The 13085-nt window shown below is 39.7% G+C and overlaps 1 protein-coding gene across 1 annotated transcript in view; it reads left to right on the top strand.

Moving 5' to 3' along the window:
• The window catches only part of LOC149153276 (malonyl-CoA decarboxylase family protein), a 440473-nt gene that overhangs the window by 400790 nt on the left and 26598 nt on the right, over nucleotides 1-13085 (top strand). Inside the window, exon 13 of the mRNA XM_089439676.1 lies at nucleotides 6602-6674. Within this exon, the coding sequence (XP_089295802.1) occupies nucleotides 6602-6674 (73 nt within the window). The remainder of the gene's footprint in view (nucleotides 1-6601; nucleotides 6675-13085) is intronic.

Here is a 13085-nt window from a genome sequence, read left to right as displayed (position 1 = left end):
AAATGGATCATCGAACTAAGCCTTTGGAAACATCACCTAGGACCTAGGACTTAGGACTCACGAGGGGATTTAAAACATTTTCAACCCTCAAGACACATTCCATGATGACTTTTTACAATTTACATCTCAAGGGGACAAACCCACTTAATACAGACCCTCACAAAACACCCAGTTCTGCGACACAACTATAATCTAGCAGATCAACACACTAGGATTCTCCTAAAGTTCTAATGACAAAATCCATCCTGGCTTTGGGGTCAGGTTTGAAGGAAAACTCTGCCTATCCATGGATCGTTGAGACGAAAAACCTTCCGGGACGTAGATTACCACTAGAAAGTTAGGTCCACCTAGGCAATACACATACACGGCTCATGTCTGCTAAGATTATTTACAATTCATACATGCAGACTGGGTTTACAATCAAAATGATCAAGCTGCTGATGACTGCAGGATGGCACGGAAACGCTGATCAGGTGCTGCCCCTTTTTGCAAAGAAAAGGGGGGGGTACTGCATGGGTAGTTGACCAGTAGTGGTCAACAACAGGCATCCTGGAATATTATGTTGAGGTAATATTTATGCCTTATATCCCCGATACTATAGGTGGCTGGCAAGTTTTTGAAGATGAGTGGCACAAATTTAATTTTCTAAATTGTATAAATGAATTGTCATCTCATTTGGTTGATTAGAAAGCTTGCTTTGGCTGGAATGTGAACATTGTGGGATGTAATCTTCCACTTGTTTATGCATGGAAGGCCAAAAATAAGTACCTTTATAGGTGTAACAAAAATTTTGGCAAACAAAAATGTCCTCCATAGGGTAGAAGAATGGGCCTGTTTGATAAGAAGAAGGTGAGATCATCTGACTAGAACATATATCTTATTTAGCTTATAAAGAAAACCATCCTGGATTATGTGGTCAAGGAAGGTGGTATGTTTGACCAAGTTGGTTGTCGGATAGACTCTATCACTAGACCAAAGTAAGGGTATGTGGCATACTAAGCTGCACATTTGAAGTATAAGATAGAAGGAGCCTTAGCAGCGTGTCTACCTTCTTATATTTGATGACCATATGAAATTCTTGACTGTAGGTAGCCCAGTTTAAATGCCTTGCTCCTGGATTTTAGACTGGGAATTCAAAAGCTAATGGGGTTGATGATCAATGTGTAAGATAGTATCCTGACTAAGGATATAGTATCATGTAGGTCTTGTATATGGTTTCTCCTTAGGTTATTTCCTGAAGTAGCATTTGATGAAGAAAGCTTAAGCTCATGTAGCATTATTTTATTTTATGTTCCATATAGTATTATCTGCCCTATATGCACTGTTTTTAGAGGAAATTGTGTACCCATAATGAGAATGAGAATCAATGACATAGGATCCCTTTTAATATCTGACAAGTAACATGAATTAATATCTTTACTAGTTTTAGAGGATGATGTATTTCTAATCATGCAGGGAGGAGATCCTGAATAATTTAGTCTTGGTCCATGTGAAAATTCCGTAAACCGGAATCCCTATTGTAGCAACTGATTAAACTTCTCCCATTTGTTAATTACTGAAACAAATTATTTACTACTTCCTACAGCAAATATCGAAGCTAATACATTGCAGCCTACACCAATTAAATAATATGCCCAAAACAAGAACCAAACAACCGAGAAAGATACAACACAACTAACAATATTTTTTGGACAAATGTCCTCGAAAAAACCCAATGCGGGAAAACCGGTGCAACAAATTTGAGGGTTTTTATTATTATGCAGTAGTTTTCTGAATACAACTCTGGATGCCCTCTCGGTAATCCAGTTACAAAGAAATAAACTAGCAGAAGAAATTTGTGAGATTACCTCACTCTACTTGGCAAATTCCTGCTGATTCGACAGCTAATCCAATGTGTCCCTAGCTATTTCTGCATTGCCTCTGCGTGGGCCTAGCGTCAGCCTCTAAAGTTCTGCGTCAGCTCAATTGGGAATCAATTTCTTCTGGAGCAGTTTACAACTCTCCCGGCTCAAAAATGTCAGCTCCCTCAGCAAATTTAGACTTCTGCTTGGAGAATTGTGTTGCTTTTGCGTGAGCCCTTTTGGCTCAGTGTCAACCCCTCCTGGGTCCTGTGATGCCTTCTTCTGGTGTCTCTCTATTGTGTATCCTGGGCTCTAGAGAAGATACTCCAACCCAACTATCCCTGCCCCTCACTGCACAAACCAATGTTGCACTAATTGTTATCGGGATAATTTCGGCGCAGAGAAAAAATCGTAATAATCGGGAAAAAATCGGTAATAATCGGGAAAAAATCGTTTAGTCCAAAAATATTCATTTTTTTTCAATTTTTTTAATATCTAAACCATTTACAACATAAAATAAATACATTGACACATAAATATGATAAAATAACTAATATATAAGATGTTTAATATCATTTCTAGTGCTAAAATCACACATAACAATGAATCATGTCCTGAATAGTAAGTCCTGACCCCTGAGTCCCATCTCAGCCTCAAAATATAATAATGTATCTCATATGATGAGTCATAATGTCATATACAATGAAATGAACAAAATAACTAAAGTCTAATACTATTGATTTCCTCTGCCCCTCTTGCGAGAAAATGCCACAGCTTTCCCTTTCCCTCTAGATGTAGATGCTGGTGCTGGTGGAATTGGCAGTGGAGTTTGTTGTGCTCTAGAACCTGAAGAACTAGGAGTAGGAGCTATAGAAGGTAGACCACGTCCTCTACCGGTGGCAGGGGTAGCCCGGGCAAGTGGTGTCACCTCCTCCTCCTGTTGCTCCAACTCTTCCTGCTCCTCCTCCTCCTCCTCTACTACATCCTGCACTAACCAGTCATTAGCAGACTCCATGAGAGGCCTCTCGGACTCAACCCTCCATGTAGCAGTGGTGTCAATCCCATCCAATGAGATGGCCTCCATATCAAGTGTTCTCTCAAGTTGCCTCACCCACAATCGAAGATTGTAGTAGATGTAGACCATATCACTACGTCGCTAGGACTCCAACCTGTACAAAGAATTAATAATTATAAAAAAAAAATATTGTTTAATGAATTCAAAAATTTATTTGGAAATTTGCAATATTTTAAATTTTTAAGTGTTAACCTGTTGCGCTTCTTGTTGTGTATTTTTTCAAATACACTCCAGTTGCGCTCACATCCTGACAAGCTACATGTTTGGCTGAGGATCCAAATGGCAAGTTTTTGTAGAAGGGGTACCTTGGCACCATACATTCTCCACTATGCATCTACAACAAAATTACAAATAAAATTTTAAATAAACATAAGAAAAAAATGGAATTTGAAGAGACAATGAAATTTGAAACAAACTAAAAGATACCTAGCATTTTAATCGTCCTATCAGTCACAGCCATCTCAAAGCCAAATGTGCCACCTGGCATCCTATATGTCTCAATTTCTTTAGAGATTTCTATATGTTCTGCTGAAGATCGCACCATCCTCTGGACACAGGTTAAGAATTCATCCATGATCTCAGCATCAAATACGAACCCACATGTGTAAAAAAATGTGAGGTTCAGGAAAATCCCAGCAGCATGAATGGGACGATGGAGTGTGTTGTTCCATCGTTCATCAATCACTCCCCACAGGAGGAGTTGTCTCTGAAACCCCTCATCTCCCTTATCATCATAGTAGGCCCAAATGGCTTCTTTGGCCCTGCCCATGGCCTCATACAAATAGCCCATTGCGGGCTTCTCACCATCAACTAACCGAAGAACCTTTATGAAAGGTTCAGTAACGGAAAACACCTCCTACACTCCCACCCAGAAGTCTTCCTGATATGAAACTAGTCTGCATACGGCCTCTCCCTCTGGTTTGCGGCTCATTGGCAAAGCACGCCACTCCTTTGAAAGAAACATTCTCTTCACATCCCACATAGAATTCAAGAGGGATTGAAGAGATATGAAACTGGTGGCAAACCGTGTAATGGCGGGGTGCACCAACTCTTTGTTGTTGGTGAATCTTCTCATCAAGGTAAGCACAGATGTATGGTTATATATAAATTTTGTAATGCTTTTGGATGACTCAACAATATCTTTGATAAAGGGAATTTTCCCTATGTCCTCCAACATCAAATCAATACAGTGTGCAGCACAAGGTGTCCAAAATAAAGTAGGATGCCTGTCCATAAGCATCTTGCCAGCAGCAACATAATTTGCGGCATTGTCCGTTATGACTTGAACAACATTTTCTGCACCCACCTCCAAAATAAACACATCCAGCAAATCACATAAAGTTCTTGCATCTTTGATTTGTGCAGATGCATCAACAGATTTGATAAACATAGTCCCCTTGGGACAACTAACCAAGAAGTTTATAAGGGTTCTCCCCTTTTGGTTAGTCCAACCATCTGACATCACAGTGCAACCTGTTTGTGCCCATGATTCCCTAAAATCCTCCAATCTTTTGGTGTAGTCAAGCTTTTCATTTTGAAGAATCCGGCCTCTCATGTCATGATAAGAAGGGATTTTGTACCCTGGGCCAACAGTTGCAATAGCATCAAGAGCAGGCTGGAAAAATGGATTATTCCTTACAATGCTGAAAGGAATATCACTCCAAAGGAGAAATTTTGCCAGCAATTTGTCAGCTTGTTCTTTTTCAGTTTTTTTTAGCATTGAACTGATAGATCGTTGTGAACCAGGTGTGGTTCGAGGAACAAAAAAAGATGAGGCAGCTACCGGGTTGGTTGATGCTGCAGTAGAACCACTGCCACTTCCTTGTTCAGCTGACTTTCTTAGTTGCCTCTTCATTTCTTGTTTGGCCTCTCTAGTGTGGTCTAAAGTTTCCAATGCTTTCATGGCTCTTCGGATGAGTTCAGGATTTGTATTTGAGCAAGGCCCTACATCAAATCCAGGGATTTGTGCAATGTGATATTTCAATCTGTACACCCCTCCAGACATATGGTGCCCACACAACTTGCAAGACAAGTTTATTCTATCATTCAGGGCCGCAGGTTCACCAAATTCCTAGAAAGGGTCGAATTTCCTTGGCATGTTTGATTTTGATCTTTGAAGTTGAAAACTTGAATGGTGTTTTAGTGAACCTATGGGAAAATAAGGATTACAATTTAGTATTTACAAGTTACAAACTTACAATTTAGTATTTTACTATTTACATTTTACAAAAACTAAAAAAAATTACATACAATTTAAGAAACCCCATTCCAAACCCAACCAAAAAAACTAAAAAAAAATTACATTGGACAAAACCCCCTTCCAAACCCAACCAAAAACATGAAAAAAACAAAAACAAAGTTACAAAACAATGAAAACACAAAACTATGGTGCCCATACCGGTTTTAGACTCTCCTCCTTAGCTCACTCTTCGATTTAAGCCTCCAAGTACTTGATTTAGCTCCAAAATCTCCAAGCCTCTATTTCTCCAATGCTCCAAGCTCCACCGCGCCCTATTCTGTTGAAATGAACAAAAAAAAAATTGTTTTTTTCCTATTAAACACGCACTGCCCGACACCTCGGCGATTTTTTGAGTAAAAACCGCGATTTTTCTTGAAAAAATTGGCCAAAAAAAAAATCCCGATTTTTACCCCCGATTTAATCGCTAATTTGAAAAAATTGCGATAATACGATATTATCGCGATTTTTTGCCGATTTGTGCAACACTGGCACAAACTCACTATCAATATTCTCCCGGCAGCTACTCTGCTTCAAAAAATCGAACTTTTGAACTCACTCTGTGTCTTTCCAAATGACCCTCAAGCCTCCTTAAATAATCTCCTCGTTGACATCCAACAACCCAGATTAGAAGCTAATCAATGACTAAGATCATTTATGCTTGATCCTCATCTTCTTCTAGAAGTTACACGCACAGTTAGATTAATACCCATTAATTATTTTATTTTCCTAAGTTTAGACTTAGGGTCCCATTAAAAATAATTAATTATTTGAATAAAACTGTTTTTGGGTGGAATTTCCCAAAACGCTTTCTGGGTTCTTTGGAAGACCTGTGCCCAAGCCTCTCTGCAAAGTTTGAGACTTAGAGCACATCCGACGCTACCAGAAATCAACAGTCCAAAGGCATTATATCTCTTGCAGTCATATGGTTCAGAGTTAAGGGTTTCGACCAGGCATTTGGGAAGAACCATTTGCAATTTAAACCTTGTTATATTCATGTAATATTTGAGAGAGTCCTTTTGGGTAAGGTAGTTTGTTGAACTTCACTGCCAACTGTCTTGGGCAGAACTTGTGTATGCTCTATTCAAGAGAATGCATGACAGAATTATGTACTATTCTGATATATTTGATAAAATAAAACACAATTTGATTTCAATTTGAAGGGTTTATCTCTTACACAAGCATGTGTTATGTCTGTTCCAACTTATGGCTAGGCAATTCCTGTATCAAAATGCATCACATTTAAGTGGGACTGCTGATAGCTGTTGTACTTGTTTGACCATCTGAACCTAGAGGTTAGGAACATGTATCTGGGAGAAAACTGGCATTGTCTTAGAGTGATAATTTTAATTGATATCTGTGAGATTTCTTACGAATCATGAAATATGGAAAATAAAACATATTCTGTCTTTGCTTGCTGACCAATTTTACTGATGACTACTATTGCAGATATTTACTGAAAGAAAAGAAACGAGCCAAGGCTCTTGATCCTGTCACAAACTTTCATGTGCAGAATGGAGCAGTAAGTTTTAGTTTTGTTAAAAACAATAAGGGTTGAGCTATTCTTGGAAGTCATTTTTCTTTATTATATTTTCAAAAGAGAGTGTGTCATCTCATCAAGAGTGTTAAACTAGAATTTAAATGTCCACAAAACTAAGAGATTCAGAGCAAACACCAAAGAAAATATTGATGCATTTGCTCTAAATTTTGTCCCGGTTCATTTTTCCTTCTAATACCTTGCCAAACATTGAATGGTGTCCTGAATCCTCACTGTACAAATATTTCATGCATTCATTATAAGTTGAATTCTTACTGTTCTATATTTTTCTTGTTCTCACATAGCTCATTCCCAGATAGTTTTCTTCACATCTGTCTTAACCTCACTCAATATAATCAAGCAATATCCTGTCCTAATGTTCTTGATGAAATGCAGCACGTAAAAAAACTACTGTTCTCGTATGCTTGTGTGTATTAGATTATAGAATTATTACTATGGTTATCCTAGTAGTATGGTACTACCAAAGAAACTATAACTGATTGTAATATCCCTTTTTATATTTTATTAAAATTAATAGGGCATTTCCTTCAGAAAATTATACCATGCATTTCTATTCCAAAAACACCATGAAATTTGAGTGATTTCACACCATAGAAATTTCCAGCATATCAAATGAATTTGCAATATAGAAACCCTGAAATTAAATAAACTGTTGTGACTCTGGCAATATTTTATTAATGGAAATTTCAGGAGGGAATTTACATAAATATCTTAAACAAACCTGGGGAAACTGCTTGCACCTGATCTCCTTGACAGCTCATCCCCTTGAAGCACCACAAATATGTTCCGGAAAATATGCAATTCTGCCCCTCATAATAGAATAAACTCGGCCTCCACCCAGCTGTAAGTCAATTCACTGCTGCTCAAGTATTTCATCCCCTTCTTTGACAATTTCAGCCTACGGATGGATTCAATTCAATTTCTTTGCAAAGATCACAATGGCTACCTAGGGTGGATTTACAACCATTGAAACCAACACCACCAGCTAGGGTGTATATCTGAACACCGAAACTAGGAAGTCTACAAGGGTTTCTCCTCACATGGTAAGCTACGAGAACTCCAATATCAATTTATCAAATATCCAATGATATCCTTGAAAAAACTGTCTTCTTTCTTTTTATAATTTTCCCATCCAAATACTATGGTCACTGAAATACCATAGGTCACTTTTTTAATAATAAAGTGACTATAAGTTTTATTTCCTAATTAATTTAAGCTCACTTATAGTCCCCTTTTTATTTTAATTACTGAATATCACCTTTAAGATGACATTAAATAATTAAATTTTCCTCCTTTCTTTTGTTCTCGAAAAGGTACATTATAGTCCTCCCTTCTCAAAATTGCTTGCCCTCAAGCATTTCAAAACCTGCACTCCTGGATCCCAAATAAACCTAGAGAATCCTTGTTGCATATAATCAAGAATCTGTATACCAATACCAGGATTACAAATATATATGTAAAATGCTCCCACGTATGACTGTTGGACCACTTTTAACACATTTGAACCCAGTCGACTATATTTGCAACAACCTATCATTTTTCTTCTCAATAGGTGCAATTTCTCCAAATGTGTCCTTGGTAATTTGATCATAAGGTACAATCCTCATAAGAAGGTTGGATACCTCTGCTTCAGTGTCATTCCCCTTTAATGGCACTTATAAAATTGTAAAACAATGTTTCCATTACTGCTATGTTGCCCTATGTAGCCACAAACCTCCAATTTGTTACAAGGCATATCACTCTCGACAGATTCTCCTTCCATATTTTTATCTACATCATTATTTACCTTTGGGCTCACTTCAATCTCTGTGTTCTAGTCTTTAGCTGTTTTATCATCTTCAGATCTACAATTTTTCTCCTTCGCCACCATTGTTGATGCCCATGCTTCAATTCGATCTAGCATTCTTGTGAGATTCTTGTTAGATTTTTCAACCTTTCTATTATAATCTTCAAGAGATTTCCTGTTACAATTTTCATTTTTTCTCTTATAATCTACACATTTTCTATTAACATCCTCAATTTTTTGGATTACTTCTGTGAACAATCTTTCCTACTAGTTCGGAAGCATTTTTTTTCCTTTCCCAAAAAATTCCTTCATGTTGGTAGGAAAACCAACTCTGATACCACTATAATATCCCTTTTTATATTTAATTAAAATTGATAGGGCATTTTCTTCATAAAATGATACCATGCATTTATATCCCAAAAACACCACAAAATTTGTGCAATTTCACACCATAGAAATTTCTAGCAAATTAATTAAATTTGCAATACAGAAACTCATAAATTAAATAAACTGTTGCAAATCTGGCAATATTTTATTAATGGAAATTTTGGGAGGGAATCTACATAAATATCTTAAACAATCCTAGGGAAAATGCTTGCACCTGATCTCATTAACAACTCGGTCCCCTAAAGCACCACAAATTTGTTCTCGACGGATATGCAATTTGCCCCCTCATAATAGAATAACCTCAACCTTCACCCAGTGCTAATTTGGCAACTCAGGGATAAATTCCCTCCATTGGAGAGTCTGTTGTTGAAGTTTCTAAGTTTACTTAGTTTAGAAACCCTTCATGCACTTTTCTAATTTATTCCTACCTACTTGTTATTTTTCTTTAACAAGTTATTTACAAAGTAAATACTGAAAATAAACACCAGTGCATGCTCAACATATTACAGATCAACAACTAAAAGAAACAAGAACAAACACACCACATGACACCATTATTTTTGGACCAATGTCCCCAGAAAAACCCAATGCAAGAAAACTGGTGCAGCTCTCTGAGGGTTTTCTTATTAAGCAATATCAGAGTACAATCTAGGTGCCGAAATTAGCCTACCCAACAAAGAATTTCCTTAGCAGCTATACCTCACAGTTTGAGAGAAATTTCCTGGCTGAAACCCCGGAAAATCTTTTCGGCAGCTCCTCTGCACAAAATTGCTCTGCAACCGCAGCATCTGCCTAATCTGGACTGTGTTAGCTCCTCTCTGTCTCACGTTGGCCCTACATCAGCCTTTCTTGGCCTGCGTTAGCACTAGGAGACCCTGCGTCAACTTTCTGGGCCTCTGCATCAAACACGCTGGCCTCTCTGGTGCTCTGAGCAGCACTTGGCTGCCTTTGTGTGGCCCTGCGTGAGCCCTTGCTAGCTTTGCATCACTCTCCTTGGTTGCTGCGCTGCTCTCCTGACACAATCTCTGCCTTCTCTGTTTCTTTGTACTCAATGCTCCTCAGTTGCTCTCCCGATCACTGATTCTATCTTTGTTAGCAAACCCCACTCTAGAGAATAGAATCACTGATCACTCTGGTGTATTCTCCAAGTGACCCTCAAGCCTCCTCTTATACCTTTCCTGTTGACATCTCAACGGCCGAGATTAAGTCCCTAATCAACAGCTAAGATTAGATCTAGCTTGATCCATGTCTTTTGGACCACTCTAACACAGATTCATATTAATACACATTAATATTTTATTTTCCCTAAGTTTAGACTTAGGGACTCCATTAAAAATATTAATTATCTTAATATCTCATGATCTGTTTAAAATCTACCCAAACCCTTTCTGGGTATTGGAGATCTCATGTGCCCCAACCTCTCCACCAAATTTTGTGGTTGGAGCACATTCGATGCTACCCCAAATCAACACTCCCTCTTAGCAAGGACTGTGCTCTAGCAATACTCCTCACTGAGTATTACTCTGATCATCCGGCATCAGTACTTGTGTTGATGCTAGGCCTTCCTTCCCAACATCCTCTGCACTGCTGCCTCCTGTACTGCTGCCCATGGTTCTTCCATTGCCACTGTTGGATCTGTACGATAGCTCCCTCTGCATCCATGCTGCTACTGGTCCTTCCTCCCAGCATTACATCTACACTACAACTCCCTCTGCATCTGCGCTGTTGCTGGTCCGTTCTCCCAACACTACATTTACACTGTACCTCCTCTCATCATGTTGCATCGTGATTCTCATTGCTGCACTGCAACTCAGTTACTCAGAAGTAAGTAACTGATCTCCCAACTGACCTCCCCATTGGGCTAGAAACACTCACTGATGTTGAAGCTCCCTCTGCCGCTGACAAGTGCTCCCTCTCTCTGGCCTCTGTGCTGCTGCAACAACTCCCTGTATCTCGCATCATTGCACACCTCTCTGTGCCTTCCTACACTGGTGCAACACTCCTGTGCCTCTCAAACTGCTGCAGCCTGCTAGCTCTGTGTTGTCTTGGGACTCCTACATTGTAGTTCTCTCTGCTGCTCCATCCGCATCCATCTCTACCCACTGAGCCAGTCCTGCTACTCCTTGTCGGGGCTCCCGTAGCAAGGTCTAATCCAAGAGGCTGGGTACCTCAAGGATCCTGCCCCTCATCACCTATAGTCCGCTTGACTACAGCTCGATGTCTCCCCATTTCCGCTCAAGTGGTCCGTGTGTACTCATGGCACAGTCATCGTCTGTCAAAACTTCCTTCTCTGTCCGTGTTGGCACTGCCTTAGTCTTGGAAGACTCTCCCTTACTCTTCTTCCTTGGACACTGGGTCGCATAATAACCCAGCTCCCCACAGTGGAAGCACTTGATCTTGGAGAGATCCTTCTTCTTCTGCTTTTCTTGCTTTCCCTCAGATGTTAGGGCCACATCCTCCTCCTCTTGCTTGACCTTGATCCCTTTGCTGCTGCTACCTGTCTTCGACTGTCGTCTGATTTCTTCCTAGCGAAGAGATGCCCACATCTCGTCCCAAGGTGGGAGATTCCCTTTGCCAAGGATACTCTGGACAAACACTTCCCAATTTTCTAAGACAGCATTCAAGGTTGTCCTCACCATAGGCTCTTGATCCAGTGTCGCTCCTATAGCAGTCAACTGGTCTCAGATCTCATTCAGTCCTCCGAGGAAGGTGTCAATCGATTGACCCTTCATCTGATACAACCTCATCTGGTTCTCGAGCAGCATTCTTCTCTGCACAGAAGTATGCTGGTACAGATTCTTGAGAGCCTCCCACATCTCAACTGTCATTTCCTTCTCGACTCTATGTGGTACCACTTGATCCTTGACAGTAGCCCAAATGCTAAACTACTTTGCCAACACAAACTTCTCAATGGATTAGGTTCTTTTAGATGCCAATGCCACTGTTATGGTCAGACCTTATTATGCTTATGACAGTCATCAAATTTTCATGAAACAAGTCAAATAATGAATGCCAAATTTATGCAAGTGACCTAGCAAACTTATGACTGATTTTTAGGCCACTTAAATGAGTTATATGTCACTGTTATCAAATGTGTAGATGGTTATTAGCAGAACAGTGAGGAAGCAAGGGTTTAGGAAGCAAACCAATAAGTCTCTTGGCCTAGAAGATGACTAGAGAAATTGCCCAAAACTTTTCCTATGAGATGACAAACTGCAACCACCAATGTTAGCTCAAAATCTCAAGAATATTATTGCACTCACAAAGTGTTAGCTCAATAACCCAATGAAATGACTAAATAGGGCAAAGGCAGCAAGGAAAAGGGCTAGAAGAGGGTTGAAATGGAGGCTAAAGGCCAATGTTAGGCTTGAAATGGGCAATGACTATGGCTAGAGGAAGGCCTTTAGGCTTGCCTTCTAGGGAAAATAGAGCATGGGAGGCCCACGACAAGGCCTTAGAGGCCAAAATAGGGTTGCAGCTCACAAGGGAGGCCTATGGCAAGAGTTTTGGAGGCTAAACCAGGGTTGTGGCTCACCAAGGAGAGGGAAAGAGGCCACGGCAAGGGAGAATGGGGCCTTAGAAAAATTCAGATCCCCGCAAAAATGGAAAAATTGTTTCAAATCTTCAAAAATTACCAAAAATCACCCCAAACTTTTCTCCAAGGGCTAGCAGCTTCCTGTTTGGATTGGGCGTTGAGCTTGGAGGAGAGCTAGAGGGTGGATCTTGCGTTCCTATGCCTAGATCCACCTCTAAAAACCCCAACGAATTTTTCCAAAGGCTAGAAACTATTAGGATATTCCGACACATAGGAAATAATTAAGTACAACTTGGTCTAGTGTATAGTTAGGTAAAGTGTGTTTCTTTTGTATGTACTTTTTGTAACTTACAATCTGACGGTCATGATATGTTCTAGACATGAAGTGATCCAACGGTTCATTCTCTCCTCGGTATTACCAACACTTGATCTGTGGCTTAACACCCCATTGGTCCATGATCCTCTATTTCAAGTGCATGGAGCATCATTTGTTAGGTGATCATTCATGAGAGAAGCTTATGTAAATTTTCTTTCTTTTACATTAATAAATTGCCTGAAGTGGCCGCGTTGGCTCAGGCCGTGGACTGTTTCCCTCTTTGAGGGTAACCACGTCAAGAATATTGGTGTACTGATTTGTGATCTGTTTGTGAGTGATGTCCTTTGGTGT

This window comes from Pinus tabuliformis, chromosome 9 (assembly GCF_031772625.1).
Source record: "Pinus tabuliformis cultivar Carrire ecotype Pingquan chromosome 9, CPIR1, whole genome shotgun sequence".
In the NCBI taxonomy this organism is placed as follows: domain Eukaryota; kingdom Viridiplantae; phylum Streptophyta; class Pinopsida; order Pinales; family Pinaceae; genus Pinus; species Pinus tabuliformis.
Note: the sequence above shows the minus strand (reverse complement) of the source record. Positions and strands in the feature narration are given on the sequence as shown.